Genomic DNA, 15,461 nt, shown 5'->3' with positions numbered 1-15,461 from the left:
TGCTCTAAAACTGGGAGCTCATAATTTATATGATGAATATTAGTTGAGGAAAAGTGATGTGTTTGAAGAAGTATTAATTGCAGAAGACACTGCTGGGAATTTACCTGGAATGCTATACACAATTGTGCCCATCTAATGTCAAGAAAACACTGCATTTCAGAAGAATGAAAAAATAGTTGTGTGAAGGAATGGAGACACACCAAAAATGGTTGCAGAGTTTGTCTCAATTGCCTAGGAGAGCAAAGCATGTCTGTAGTTTTCCATTTGTTAACACATCGGCAAGGTGATCATATCAGAAGAGTTACGTAACTTTGCTGTCTTAAATAGTGAACTGGCCTTGATGACTTGGGTCATGCCTTTCAAACTTCTGTTCATATGCTTAAATCAGACATACTCATTATAACAATTGATCAAGTATTTTATGCTGTTGCATTGAAAAAATTGCGACAATTTAAGACACCTGAAGTGTGAAAATATTTGGGGAGTAGCATCAAAAGCAACCTTCCCTCTTCCAGACTGCTGCATAATAAAAAAACAATTGCATACAAAACCAAGTAATTTATTTAGAAAATTTGGAACTATTCACATGAATATTCATAGAACAATCACAGTCAGAAAACTAGGCAATTTTTGGTATGAATTTCTGTGTAAACATATAAAGAAAACAAATTATTTGATTACAAATAATTGAACTGTACAGTTTTGTGAAATTTCCCTTGCAGAACAAATGCAGCTGGTGTGTAATGCTATTATCTTGTTCTAATTTTCACTGTTTCACTCCTATAAAATGATTCAAAGCCAAGAGGCTGTCATGCTTTGATAAGCAACATGCCAGCAGGCAGAAAGGACTGCAAGAGCCCCACTGAGAGAATCTGTCGGCTTTTCTTTGACCTAAAATGATCTGGTTTGGTAGATGATAGGGATTTAATCTTGTATACAGTTATTCTTCAGTAGATAAACAAAATTGAATTTAGTTAGATTGATCTTTAAAGTCTTGTTCTTTAGATTCAGCTAAGTTTGTACTTCAACTATCTCTTCATTTTCCATTTTCCCTCTTCATTTTCCTTCTTTCCATAATTGTTTATCTATTCTGTGTTTCTCTTGCTATAAGAAGTGTGGAGTTTTTCAAAGTTGTAAGTAAGTTTAGGAAGTTTTAGGCTGCAAAAGGAACATCAAATTTAAAGGATAGGATGATGGGCTTCAAGCTTATGTTATCTGAAGCAAAAACTTCTGTAGTTGCTCTCTTTGTATTCTTTTGGTCTGAAATTACTGGCATTATTTATAAGTAGTCCTGATTTTGGAGGTTTCATGTAAGAAAGGCCCTAGTTTTGCAATCATATTGCTGGAAGCAATTATCTGGTGAAAAATGAAATTACTGGAACTTTACAAAAATCAATCCTCTGTGTAGCAGTGCATTGTAAATAGAATTCCACATTTGTGAAATCTTGAATATTCTCTAGAGTGAAAAATGCAGACAAAAATATAAAGTATCATCCTAATGATAATGTTTTGCTGTGTTGAAAATACTGACACAATATAAAAATGTAACTAAAAAGTAAGAACCCAATGAAAACTTTTATAGTTTATCACAATTGCAAAATATAAGTTTACACAGGACTAAAATACTTTCATTTACCACACACCATAATGGTCAGTCAAATAATCTAGTACTGCTGAGGTACTTGATAAAACATTAAAAATTTTCTTTTCTTGTTTTGAAGTTATCCGCTCCATCATGTACATTAAGTGGTGATGAAAGCATGTAAAAGGAGTTCCGTGCTCAAGAGCAATGTCAACCCAGTCCTGGATGCACTGAAAAGGTGTCTCTTCATATCCTGCAAACATAGCTGGATTTGCCAAGAGTCCTCTAGCCACCATTATACCTTCAAATTGGAAATTAAAGCAGAAGGTTACATTCTAGTTTAAATTTTATGCGAAATCTTGTCGATTTTGTATAGTACCCCTTAGGACAACCCCCCAGAGCATACAAATAGTAATGGGAGAAAAACAGGGATGAGTACTATAGCTGTAGCAGAGAAATCCATTGAACAAGGCAGGCCTCAGTGTATGTATAACACCTATCAACACATTGCAGAAATTTGAAACAAAACACAGGTCACAGAAGCACTTCTTCCCTGCTTTTGAAACTGCAATTAAATAGCATTTTGTTTTTATTTGCCAAACATATTTGTTGCCTTTATAACATAAAATTACGATGGAAAGACACAAGAGGACCAATAATTTTTTGTGCAACTCTGTCAATTCAGTGACCTAGAATCCTTCTTCCAGTAAGAGCTCCATGTCTCAATTAAGTAAATTTCAGGACTCTTGATCTGCAGTAAATCTTTATGAACAAGCCAGTGTATTTGCAACTCTAATTCCATACTGTCAGATAAACCCATACAATTTCTATTGTAATTTTTCTGTGATTAAGGGATTCTGTTTTCCTGCATTATCAACATACAACCTATCACACTTAGTATTTTCTTAAATAATAGGATGATCAAAAATGAAAAATTTCTTTTGTCATTTCACATGACAGAAAAAACTGGATGCTTTATATTTTTGCGGTTGAGGAAATTCAGTTGGACTGTGAGAACATCCTTTTGTATTATGCATTTCCTTCCTGCACTGTATTTGGGGGAAAGTCACTGTAAGTAGCACAGCAGTTGGGTTCAATTTCTGTTGTTGCTATTAAACAGCAACAGCGTCTGCAGAAACCTGCCATGTGTACTGTTCTCCTTCCTGTTTTTCTCTAGCTGAAAGACAGAGAGTCTGTAGATACAGATTACCTTTTCAGAACATATACCAAATTCCCATACTGTCTTGAAACCACAGACATTTGCAGGAATCTATTGTAATTAAATAACTGCAGAGCAATCCTGCAAAAAAATCCACAAATTTTACCACTGAAATCAAAGTGCAGTGCTCACTGTGTCTTTCAAGTTAACCATCTGGCTTAACAATATATCCCTTTTCCCCTGTATTGTTACTGTAAGAAATCTGCTCCCATGTGCAGGAAGCAGAGATTTTCAAGTGGAAGTTTACAGTTCTTTAAAAGATGATCAGCTCCATAAAGAGACAGAATGAATGTCTGAAGGTCCCCCTGAACTCCGCTACTGAGTGATGAGATAGCATAATTAATCACAGAGCTTTTGTAATTTGCCTCGGAAATAATTATTTGTGGCTTTCAATAGCAGTGCTCTAGTGTTCTGATGATTACCAGTGATTCTGCTTATGAGTTTGTAAGGCATCTCAAATATCCTCTTTCATTTGTCCCCTCAAGGAATGAAAGCACTCAAATCATGTCCTACTTATTTCCAAAATAAATACCTTGAAATCTGATAAGTTTACATAGAAAATAGAGTATGTTTCATCTTACCATCTGCTTCTGTCAAGTGATGAACATTTTCAGCATCTTTTAAAGTTTTAATGTCTCCATTAGCCACAACAGGTATAGACATGCTTTGTTTAATTATTTTAATTGCATCATAATGTACAGGCTGATGCCTTTCTTCTATACTTCTCCCATGTACTGTAATCCATGAAACTCCAGCTGCTTCAGCTTTTTGACACAGGTCAACTGTTCTTTTTAAGTCCTCATGGATCCTAAAATTCCAAGGAATGAAAGCAGTAGATAGTAAGTTTTCTGGCCTATATAAAAAGCCCTCCTTCATAAGGAGGAATTACCACAGATTTCTGTAAATAACAGTATAAAGACAATGTTACTGCTAGAAAACAGTGCTTGATTTTTTTTTTAAAGACATATGAGTTTACTTTATGGAAACTGCTATTTAATTTAACATTTCCCAATTACATCACATCTCTGTAATATACATCACAAATTTTATAGAGATTGAGCAAGGGTAGACAAAAATTCTAAAAGAAACACCAGGATATTGCATATTTTGTGAAAAAACCGCCTATTTATAATAGTTCCCCTTTCCAGAAGGATTGGAAACTGAGCTGAAACTTAACTGACAAATACGCAAAAGCCACATAGGATATATGGTTAAATAATGGATCAAGAATGGTCAAGAATCATAGAATGGTTTGGGGTAGAAGCAAACTTAAAAATCATCCAGTTCCAATACCCCTGCTATGGGCAGGGACCTCTTCCACTAGACCAGGCTGCTCAGAGCTCATTCAATATGGCATTACACACTTCCAGGCATGGGGCATCCACAACTTCTCTGGGCAACCTGTCCCAGGGCCTCACCACCTGCACAGTAAAGAATTTCTTCCTAATATCTAATCTCAACGTGCCCTCTTTCAGTTTGAAGCCATTCCCCTTGTCTTGTCACATGTCCTTGTACAAAGTCTCTCTCCATCTCTCTTGTGGACTCTCTTCAGGTACCGGAAGGCTGCTGTAAGGTCTTGCTGGAGCCTTCTTTTCTCCAGGTTGCACACCAAAAAAAGCAAAACAAATCTACAGAAGTTTAGAAACTGATGTAGGGAAACAGAATGTATTCCTTACAGCAGCTGTGGGATCTGTTACCAGTTTTGTTACCCATGCCTTTATACCCAACACAAACTATGGCTCTGGATTCTTAACAGGTCACAAAGCAAATCCTTGTGATGATACAGACTATGCATTGCTTTTCTTTTATAGAAGCCCTACTATTTTAACTTGTACTTTCATGTTATTTGAATTGCAGGAGAATTCTAGCTTACATTATTTTATCTGGGTAAGTACTCAAAGGCTGTGCTGGTTCTAAATTCTAAGTATTACTTGCCCCAGGTACCTGAGTCAAAAAATCTGAGCAGTCTTCACATATAAGGAAATTACTATAATGTGTAGTATTACATCAACAGAATTACATATACTATTACACTAAATTCTTTCTTTAAAAAAAAAAAAATCTTCCATGTACCACAAACAGCACTAAAGTTAGACCTACCTTATTTTAATAGATACAGAAAATTTAGGGTTGTCGATCTGACTCCGTACATGTCTCACCATATCCTTAACAAGCTCTGGTTTATTTATTAAGCAAGCACCATAACCTTCTGAAATTGCCCATCTTTAAAAGAAAAAGAGTTTATATTCTACATTTGAAGAAATGCAGATCATTCAGTCACATACATCAGTTTCTTTCCTTATGATCTTCAGAATATGTGGTTGAGTAAACAGAGGTAGTACTGGCTGTAGATCAATTATTTGTTTGCAGTTTGATACAGCTTTTAGATCCTGGTTCAGTCTCCATTGTGCTACTAGAACTTTGGACAAGTTACTAATCTCTATAAGTTCAATTTTCTCTTCACAAAATGGACTCATAAAGAAGGTATATTAAAATTTAATCAACAGTGCATATATAAATAATGTGATGTTTTCCCTTTCATTTGGCCATAGATTTCTTCTATATTGATGAAAACATTGGAATGAAAAGGAGAATTTTTTGAAGTGCAAGTGAGGATATTATTTTAGTGATATTCTGGTCTCACTGTTTTGACTGGCAGAAAATAACCTTTGCTTCCACATAACAGCAGCAGATTTTAAAATTATTTTCCTTATAAAAGAAGATGAAATACACAAACTTTTGTTATTTTGAAACAAATATGCACAAGTAACAAAGGATTCCAATGTAAGCATATAAGTCTGGCCTAAAAGCAACTTACAGTTTGGCATACTTAACTGTAGTTAGCTTAAAAAACACCCCAACACTTCCATTCTGAAGCCTCAGATCTCTCCGGAAAAGATTTTCTCAAATACTATAATTTTAAGTCAAGACAACCTAATTAGAATAGAGAAATTAAGCATTTGCACTGTAATATTATCTTTTACTTTCCTACATTTTTCAGGTCTTCATTTAGAAAAAGACTGCATGACAAACATGCAATAGCTGGTTCTCAATTGAACCAGTTAGGCAGAATCTTACTACTGTTTCTGTCAAGACAGTATCTTCATCAATTTAAGTGAAAAGTAGATCACTAATTCACTATACTTATAAATTTAATAAAAAATGGAAGAAGTTATTTTAAGCACTTAATCTGTGTAATTTTATTTTAAAGACTATCCTCCATTTGCAGAAGTTTGGGACATCATGGACTTGCCTCACTATTCTGGAAATTGCAACATCATTATTCAAAACACTTTGCAAATTATTTACACCAAGCTTTTTTAGTGCACATTTAACAGTTGCTGAGATGGGAAGGACACTTCACTTCTGAGCCAACACTCTGTATCTCAGAGATGAAAAAAGGCAAGTTGGCAAATACACCTGGTTGTCCCAGTCTCACCATGGTGACAGGAGCATCTCGGAACACTCAGAACAGTGCCTTGCCACATAGACATTTCTGACAGGTTAAAAAGCTGTTTCTCTCTTGAAATCTATTTTTAGATTAAGAGAGAAATTACAATTAAAAGGAAGACCAGCATTCTTTAGTCTCTAATTATTTTATCATATTTACCCAGCTTTTTCAAAACTTTACCTCTGAGGGCAGCCACAGTTTAGGTCTATTCCATCTGCAAAAGGACAGACGATACGGGCAGCATCACACAAAACCTGTGCTTCTTTAGCAGCAAACTGAACAATCAACGGATGATCACCTACTCCAACAAAAAGATATTTAGTGATTTAAAAAATCCCAGAAAATGAAAGGAACAAGTTCTAAATTTTGAGTGCTTTTTGTATACATTGTACAGCTGTCTGACTATGGTCCTGGGCAACTAGGTCTAGGTGACCCTGCATGAGCAGGGTGGCTGGATAACATGACCTATAGAGGCCTTTCAAAACTCATCTATTTTGTGATTCTGTGAGCCCCAGATGACAAATAAACAAAGGCAGCTGGCCAGGGGTTGCTAAGTGAGTATGTCTATTAACAGAGGTGGGAATTCAGACAACTAGAGGTGTCCCACACAGTTGCCGGCTCAGCATACACTTTCTGACTGAAACTGGTCAGCTGCTAATCTTTCACAAAGACCATCTATGAAACTAAGTATTCTCTAATTTTCAGCAGCCTTCATGCTTCCCCTCCTAGCCTGCCCCTTCTTGTCTGCATGCTGCCCCTTTGCTGCGTGACACAGGTGTCTGTCTTGCCAGGTGGGAAACTTGCTTACAAAACCAACCCTTCAGAAAGGAGCTAAACCATGCACAAGCTTTGCTCTTCCTCCTCCCAGCCCATCTTCTTCCTTTTCTGTGCCAACATGGCTGGTTTTTATCTACAACATGACATGCAGAGTTGGAATGAGCACACATGTGCCAGAGGCAGCTCTAGCAGCTTTGTCTCGAGTGAGAAACCAAAGTGTCAGTGCTCCTCAGCAGGTCTGCTGAACTACTTGTGATTTACTAAGCCCCTGCAGAGAGCCAGATGGTCATTTGGAACACAGTCTCCTCTTTTAGAGCTACTGCATTACATTAAAGGCATCTCAACTATCTCAAGCAGTCTTAGCACTCACTTTCCATATAAACAATTGCTGTAGTTGAGAAGAAGCAGAAGCGTGATATCTGACCACTGATGGAAAGAGATGATTCAACAAATGCACAAAATAAGTGCACTTCTGGTACTGAAGAGACCACAAGTGTTTTGTGAAGATTTTTCTGTCTTAGAGGAAAAGAAATAGTTCCTGAAATTGTAGAGCTTAAGTAGAAGGCCCATTAGTACCTTCTCAATCAAGCTGAGACACTTCCAGAAGTTACCTAAAAATCCAACAAGCAAAAAAAAAATCCCATGCTTATTTTCAAAACAGTGTCCATTTAATACAGTGCTCTAGCTGAAAATATTTACATTGTTATAGCTAATATTTTAGAAAAAGCCCACAAGCCTAGTTTCTCTTTGTTGTGCATTAAGCAGTAAAAATACTACTTTTAGCCACGTAAATTTTTTAGCAGCAGCCAAAAAGAATATCTACCTCTATCTGAGAAATACACGACAAAGAAACATTAATGCAGAAGAAAATGGAAAACAGAAATTGCAAACCTACTCCACTAATTAGAAGACAAAATCCTCAAACAGCCAGCAAGTTAAACATAAAACCACACAAAAAGTATAAATATCAATAACATAAATACTATAGTCTGGTCAAAGCGTGAGGCTGGATGTTTTAGAGGCATATAAAATTAATGTCAGCATAAAAGAAGTGAGTAGGGAAAAGATGTCTTTTACAACACTTAAACATTTAATCTCCTCTTTCCCTGTCCCAGCATCCCCCAGAATACACCCCATATCTGACCTGTGGAACTTCAATGCCACCGGACTTTGTGTAGATCAGAAGTATGAGTAAATTCAAAGGGGGCAAGCTAGTAACTGTGAAGCTTTGAGCCATATAGCCTGTCAGTTATGTTCTTTCTCATTTATTTTTACATACAATTAATTATTAATGGTATTTTTGAAGTTGAATTCTACTACTAAGAGACTACCTGTGTTTTCCAATGCAAGTTTTCTCTGTAACTGCTCTGTTCTATCTGAATAATGCACCATAGTACACAGTCAATGCTCAAACAGGGTAATACACTTTCCCTCTTACATATACACTTATGAAAACACAAATTCTGTGGCCTCAATAGACTAAATCATCACATTTCATAGACCCTACACACGGCTCTTACTTGCACATTAGCGGTGCTTTTCATTCCCTCATCTGCAGCCTATGCTCATCCTTGCTGCACTGCTCTGCTGCAGCCACTTCAAGCCAGCGTTGACAAGATCTCTATCGTTCTTGTCACCTCTTCCCACGTATTTAATATCACTTTACATCCATGACGCTGTACAAGGCCTCATACTTCTTTTTATAGGTGTTCTTGTTGTTTCTGGACCATGCCTGAAGCCTTGCTTCTCTCCATCAACCCCAGCCATGCTTTAACGTCCCAATCTTTTGTGCTTTCTTGCTCTCATATGTCAGCTTGTCCACCAACAGCCCTTTCCACTTTCCCGTCTGGCTACTATGAAACACTGTTTCTTTTATCGGTCCTTGACTCCACAGTATCAATGGCTGGTCTTTAGCAACACTCTTATTTTTGCTACAGACTTGAAGACTCTTCCTGGCAATGAGTTAAATGTTTGTCTCTGAAACACGCATGAAACAACTGCTGGAAAAAGAATAATCTTACCGTCATCTTGTACCGGGTCTGGGTGTGATGGAGTTACTTGTCAAATTTATTTGAAGTTCATTTATAGTAGCCTGTGTGGTGCTGCAGTTTGGATATTGTGACAAAACCAGTGTTGGTAATTCACAGTTGTTTTGGCTGTTGTTGCAAAGTACATGCACAGTGCCAAAATGTTTTATTTTTTTCACTCTGTCTTCCCCTGCCCCCAGGAAATTGACTGGGGTGGGCAAGAAGTTTGTAGTGCACACAGTTATGACAGCTGACCCAAACAGGAACAAGTAGTATTCCATACCGTATAACATCAAGCTCAGCAAGGAAACTGGAGTGGCAGGGGAAGAAGAAAGTGGGTTGGGACATGGAATTTTTGTTCCAGAGTGGCTATTGCTTGGAGAGTGGCTGGGCACTGGTCTGCTAGTAGGAAGTGATTGCCTTTGCATCACTTGTTTGTTTCTTTTCCTTTTTCTTGCCTTTAAATATTAAGCTGCCTTTATCTTGACACATGAATTTTTCTTGCATTTGCTCTTCCTATTCTCCCCCTGTGTTGCTGAGAGAATGGAGGAGGAATGAGTGAGCAGCTATGTGTGGTCAGCCCCCACAGATGTAAATCACTTTGGAGGCCTCGGTTTCAGATGGAGACAAGGTTTTCCACTACTTCATTTGACCCACTGTCACTGGACTGTGCTTACTCTAACTTAGAATATTTCTAAGTGGTTTTTGTAATCAATCTGACAGTATACCAAAATTGTTAACAGATGTCAAGTTGTGTGACAGATTTCATTCACTTGGTCAATTTGGCTTACGAGCACATAAAACATTCTGACAAGGCAATGGTTTATTAAAAGTAATACCTTTGTTTGTTGTGAATTCGCTGTCTCTGGCTTTTGCAGATCTCACAAAATCAGCTGCCACTATCATGGGTGTGTAACACAAATCACAATTGTACTTCCTAACCAAGGTTCTGAAAGCCAACCTGCAGACACATGAAAATGAAGAGGTAAATAGTAAAGGCATTCTTCTGATAAACTATTCTAAAATGCAGTTCTAACGTGCAGTATTGTGGGGAGTTCGAGTATTATATGTGTAGATCTGCGATGAAACTGTGTAAAATAAAACATGTCCCACTTCTACCTCCATCTTAAATAAAAGAGAAAAAAGTAATCACCCATTTTTACAGTCAATAAAAATTCCTTCAGAGAAAATATAGTGAGAGCAGTTGACATAGCAGTTACTTACTTTGAATAGCGGACCATAGGGGCACATATTTTTACAACTTGCCCGGAATGAAACAAATCCATGGGATCTCTTAGTTGGCATTCTGTAGTTTCTCTGACGTCACCAAACATGTGTAACTAACAGTCCTTTCAGCATCTGGAAAACAGTGTTTGAAATGTCCGTCATTCAGCTATTTCTCCCAGGCCGTGCCGCAGACCATCACAGCTCGGGCAGGACAGGTCCCGGGCACATTCTCGTCGCTCCCTCCCGCAGGGCCGTGCCGCCCCGCTCCGCCGCCCCGCTCCGCCGCCCCGCTCCGCCGCCCCGCTCCGCCGCCCCGCTCCGCCGCCCCGCTCCGCCGCCCCGCTCCGCCGCCCCGCTCCGCCGCCCCGCTCCGCCGCCCCGCTCACCACGTGCCGCCCGCCCGCTCCGTCGCGCACCTTCTCCATCATCGCGGCGCGCCGCGTCCGGGAGTGACGCGCGGCTCGGCACCGCCAGCATGGAGGAGGCGGGGGCTGCCCCCGCCCCGGCGCTCGCCGAGCTGCGGGCGGACGGTGAGGCGCGGCCGTGGGCTCGGGGGGCAGCGGCGGGCACAGCTCCCGCCGGCACGACCGCGCAGGGGGCCCGCTGGCGGCGGCACGGACGGGTCCGCTGTGAGGGCGGCGTTGGGCCGGGCGGGCGGAGCCCGGGGAGAGGCGGGCGGGCGAGCCCCGCGCTGGCGATTCTCGGGAAGTTTGGGCGGCGGAGCGATCGCCCCGGTGAGGGAGGCACCGCCGGCTGAGGGGCTGCCGCGTCGCGGGATGGAATGTGCGCTCGCTTGCTCCCAGAGGGAGAAATCTGTCCTGCAAAGAGAGGCGAAGGTTCTCGCTTTGGGAACCTTGGTCTTGCCGGATCCACAGTCATAATTGCAGTGCCATTTCTTAATTGTTTTGTAAACTCACACCGCTATCGAATTCCGTTATGATTTCATGAAGTTATGCCTCATGCCACTTGTGGGGGATCTGCAGCTCACTGGTGTGTTAGGTTGTTTGGTACAGCCTCAACAGCTTCACCCAGGTTACGCTGTAAAGTTTGAAAAAATAGTGTATTCTGCTCAGGAGAAGGTTCTGGGGAATAAAGAAACATGAGTAGCAACATTTGCCGAAAAAAACCCAAAACAAACACCAACCCCAGTTACCAGTTCCAAAGTTGTTTCTCACCGTTGTATTCTCTTGTCACATTTGTATTATGTGATGTAGAGAATGTTCACTGTTATGTTGAAGAAATTGAAGGCCAGAAAACGGTACACTGTAGGTCCATAAATATTATTTAATTCTTCTGAAGCATGAATCTAAAATCTAAATCCTTTTTCAGAATGTTATGCTGATTTCTTCAGAGACGACTTTGATGTGAAAGCTTACACTTCCCAGTCCATCCATCAGGCTGTGATAGCTGAGCAACTGGCAAAACTTGCTCAAGGCATTAGTCAGTTGGATAAAGAGTTGCATTTACAAGTAAGTTTAAAGCATACCTGTTATTCTGCGGTGATTGATAGAAATTCAGTAATCCTATGGTCTTGTAACTTGTGAAATTGCCCAAAGGTAACTTGTGAAGTTGCTGAAGGTACAACTTGCAGCTAAACTAGTAGTCAGTTTGACAGCTCAGTTAAGCCCACACTTAATACTCCTACCAAGAAGCCATATACTGTTTCAGTTTCTGTAGTCTGTCACTGTATGCTGTTTTACTCTTCCTTGTAAGAAGGAAAACTTTTTCCAAATGGTCATGTCAGCTATTGTAAAACACTTGAGTCCATGTTTCAAGATGACATTGTGAGAAGATAGGGAGAACTTTCACCCTTATATTCTGTGCTGAAGGGTAGTGTAAGCCCTAAGACTTACCTTTAGCTAGAGAAATATAATCTGTATTAAGACAGCTCTACACCTTCAGAAAGGCTTTTGAATTTAGATAATAGAAGACTTTCTCTATACAGAAACTATAAATCTGCAGTGGACCTTGCAATGAGAACACATGATAAGTTTGTGTGTAGTTTCATAACCTGCTTCCTCCCTCCCCCTGCCCCAGCCAATAAGTTCTTTGGGAATGAGTTTATAAATGTCATAAATAGAAAAAATTAATATAAATTATTATGATGGGATTAGTAAATTCACATTTACAATTATTATTAAATATAAAGGTGTGTTGAAATGTGATTACTCTGCTGGCTTTAATTAATGTTAGCTCTGCTGCAGTTACTGGCCCTCTTCTCATTCTGAGCTCATTGTTTTTGTGAATTAAAACACCTTGTGTTCTGAAAACCGTTTCTCCTGTAAGATGTACCTTCTTTTTCTTGTATGTTGCTCATGCAGGGATACTGATACTTAAATGCCTGGTGTAGGAATAATGGTGATATATTTAATACTTCTTTTAGGTTCATGTGCCCATTTTTCTCTGTTGATTTCTATATTGTTTTTTTAAGGTTGTTGCAAGACATGAAGATCTGTTGGCCCAAGCAACTGGAATTGAATCCCTGGAAGGTAAATACTGTTACATTATGCTTGGTATTCTTACAATGGAGGAAGCAGTTTCAGAATCTGTGCAGAGAACATAATTTACTGCCAGCTTTGACCCCTAATGTTAAGGCTCCAGATCTGATTTCTGAAGAGTAACATGTGGCAGCTTTTTTTTTTTATGTCAGTAGATGGAGCTCCAGGGAGAAGATTTGGCTGATACTTCTCTGGAGTAGCTGCTTCATAGGAAAATGTATTTTGATAATCAGTTCTGAGGAACTTTAGCAATAAAGCCTTTTCTGACCATTTAATATATTTTTCTAAATAAGTCTAATTTTGTTGCAACGTTAGCATATATCTGTTGCTGTAAGCAACAATTTTATTTTGCATATGCACGCGTTGCATAGTTTGCACGTCTTAACCAAAGAGGCTATAACACATAATCTAAACTGTGTTGAGATATTTTTTCCTAGTAAAGGGCTACTAAGTTAAATACATACCTTTGTTTTATTCCACTGTTTGAGACGTGGATTTTGATGTAACTGCTGATTTTCAAAGGCCTTACTTAGGAACTATTGAATCTGTATAGCAAATGGTTTCAGTATATTGTTCTCGTGCCAGAAGCTCATTAAACCTGCTATTCTGCTCTTTGTCACTTTGCTGAGAATGTCATATGGTTTGATTTGGTTTTGTGGGGGGTTTTTTTGTGCAGACAGACAGTTAAGTCTGTAACATGTTTGTTAGAATGTCTATAGCACATCCCACTTATTTAGGGTTATGCTCCTATAGGAAACACCAAGTCGAGATTCAAGAAAAAGAAAAGATAAATGCCAGCAGATTTTTTAATTGTGAATTTAGAAATGCATAGCTCTTGGTAGATGTATCAAGAAAGTTAGCAACTGAAGATTATGGAACTAATTCACAGCATGCGTAGTCATTTGGATGTGTGAAAGTGAATCTCATTAAACATTTCAAATTGGTACACCCAGCTTGTAGAGTCCTTTCTTTTTTAGGCTTGTGCACTTATGGTACACAGCTCTGGTCTACATATTTTTTTCTGTCTATAGGTAGTTCAGTAGATATCTTGAGCTACCTTTTATTCTAAGATAGGCTAAATTGTATCATCCTGTATGTTCCACCACAGGTGGAGAGGGTAGAGTGCTTTTTCACCCATCCTTATTCTGTCCTCTGGGAAAAGGGCTGTTGTTTGCTTAGTAGCAATATCACAGCCACAGATGCAGCAGTGTTGTGCCACTCGCCCTCCCCCATTATTGCAATATAAAGTAGACAATGCAGCCTATTTTGCCAGCTTTCATTGGATCTAATATCTTCATCCTCATGATCTGTGAGAGCTGCATGCCTGCCATACCATGTATAAATGACAGAGAACCCATGTGCCTGTCACTAAGCTAAGTTAATAATTCTGAAATATGGAGAAGATGGGAATTTACATATTTATACAAAATGAGTGAGATACAGTCACAGTACAGGACAACCTGAATATGATTACTAGTAGTTTTGTTTGTTTTCCATCTTACTGTATCATGCCGCAGTTTAATCTGATTTAATGATGGCATGCTTGTAAACAGGGCTTTATAAAAAGTATGTTTTAGAATGCTAACAGTAACTGGAACAGAAATAATTTCATAGGCCTGGGTTTGTCTAAGTTAATTAAATTCTCAGCAGGCTGATTATGTACTGCAAAAATGACTCTTATCCCCTACTACTTTGTTTGCAATTTACCAAGAAAGGAACAAGCATGCTTGTCGGCTTTCCTTGTGCTGCTTTGCCAAACTAATGTGGAAAAAACATGATTAGGGTAGTTTGCTCTGTTTGTAATCTAAATAAGATGACCTTACAATGACATTGATACCTTATTTTTTGCTAAAGATGCTTATGTACAGGAAGAAAACCTTGAATTAGAATTGTTTATCCTCTCAGTCCTCTTTGTCCATTGGTTTCTCTGAACAGTCTAGTCACTATGTTAAAGAAATAGCATTAAATAGGTTGTGCCATTTTTGTGTATCATGTTCAGGTGTTTATACCAGGTTATAGAATTTGAACTGCAGTCCTGCTCATCATTCTCTTAGAAAATAGCATCCTCTAAATATTATTTGAAACTTCACAAATTATGGATTTTGGAGTGGTGTTTCTTCTGTGGGTTTATGTTCTCTACCAGTACATTTTCCATAACATTCAGTAAGTGACCTGTTGCCTGCTCAGTTTATTTCCCAATGTGCTGCATTTTATTAATTTTGGTCTCTCTGAATGCTTCGTTATAAAGGGCGAAACTGTTTTTGATTTATGCTAAAGTAGTCTGCCGTAGTTACTATGATTTGAAGAAAAACTCTTTCTATAATTGATGAGTGTTCCATGCAAAAAATCTGCTTTATTTTGCAGGTGTCCTCCAAATGATGCAAACTAGAATTGGTGCTCTACAAAGCACTGTTGATAGGTATGACATTCAATATGTGATTAGAAAGTATAAATTCTTATGTTCTATAATGCTATTTATTGACACTGCTGTAAATAAATTTCTCTTCTTATTTTTAGAATTAGAGTCAAAATTGTTGACCCCTACAACAAAATAGTGTCTCGCACAGCTCAGCTGGCAAAACTTCAAGTAAGTTTCATGAAAAACGTATTTTGAAAAATCCTTTCTGGACGTGTTATTTCACAATTGTCAGATATAGGTACAATTTTTCTGCTTCAATAG

At 38.7% G+C, this 15,461-nt stretch overlaps 2 protein-coding genes across 4 annotated transcripts in view; one reads left to right on the top strand and one right to left on the bottom strand.

The window, feature by feature from the left end:
* Positions 1-543: 543 nt before the first annotated feature.
* Positions 544-10,684, bottom strand: DUS4L (dihydrouridine synthase 4 like). 3 transcript variants are annotated; one of them, XM_085040906.1, is made up of 7 exons: positions 10,670-10,684; positions 10,281-10,415; positions 9,896-10,017; positions 6,433-6,550; positions 4,902-5,024; positions 3,383-3,609; positions 544-1,883 (listed from the first exon to the last, which is right to left on the bottom strand). In XM_085040906.1, exons 2-7 carry the CDS (start codon positions 10,388-10,390, stop codon positions 1,633-1,635), a joined length of 951 nt encoding a protein of 316 aa, XP_084897032.1. In that variant the 5' UTR covers positions 10,391-10,415; positions 10,670-10,684; the 3' UTR covers positions 544-1,632. The 3 variants fall into 3 exon arrangements, with proteins under 3 accessions (XP_084897032.1, XP_084897031.1, XP_084897039.1); XM_085040913.1 differs by lacking the exon at positions 10,670-10,684 and adding an exon at positions 2,793-2,882 and having other exon boundaries at positions 1,701-1,883; positions 10,281-10,546; XM_085040905.1 differs by lacking the exon at positions 10,670-10,684 and having other exon boundaries at positions 10,281-10,544.
* A 3-nt stretch (positions 10,685-10,687) lies between these two features.
* COG5 (component of oligomeric golgi complex 5) overlaps positions 10,688-15,461 on the top strand; it is a 172,640-nt gene continuing 167,866 nt past the window's right edge. Inside the window, exons 1-5 of the mRNA XM_085040853.1 lie at positions 10,688-10,813; positions 11,613-11,752; positions 12,715-12,772; positions 15,146-15,200; positions 15,299-15,368. Of these exons, the coding sequence (XP_084896979.1) occupies positions 10,759-10,813; positions 11,613-11,752; positions 12,715-12,772; positions 15,146-15,200; positions 15,299-15,368 (378 nt within the window). The 5' untranslated portion in view covers positions 10,688-10,758. The remainder of the gene's footprint in view (positions 10,814-11,612; positions 11,753-12,714; positions 12,773-15,145; positions 15,201-15,298; positions 15,369-15,461) is intronic.

This window comes from Lichenostomus cassidix, chromosome 1Aa, assembly GCF_008360975.1.
Source record: "Lichenostomus cassidix isolate B80296 chromosome 1Aa, HeHo_3.0, whole genome shotgun sequence".
NCBI lineage: Eukaryota > Metazoa > Chordata > Aves > Passeriformes > Meliphagidae > Lichenostomus > Lichenostomus cassidix.
The sequence above is the reverse complement of the archived record's forward strand: the minus strand, read 5'-3'. Positions and strand labels throughout refer to the sequence as shown.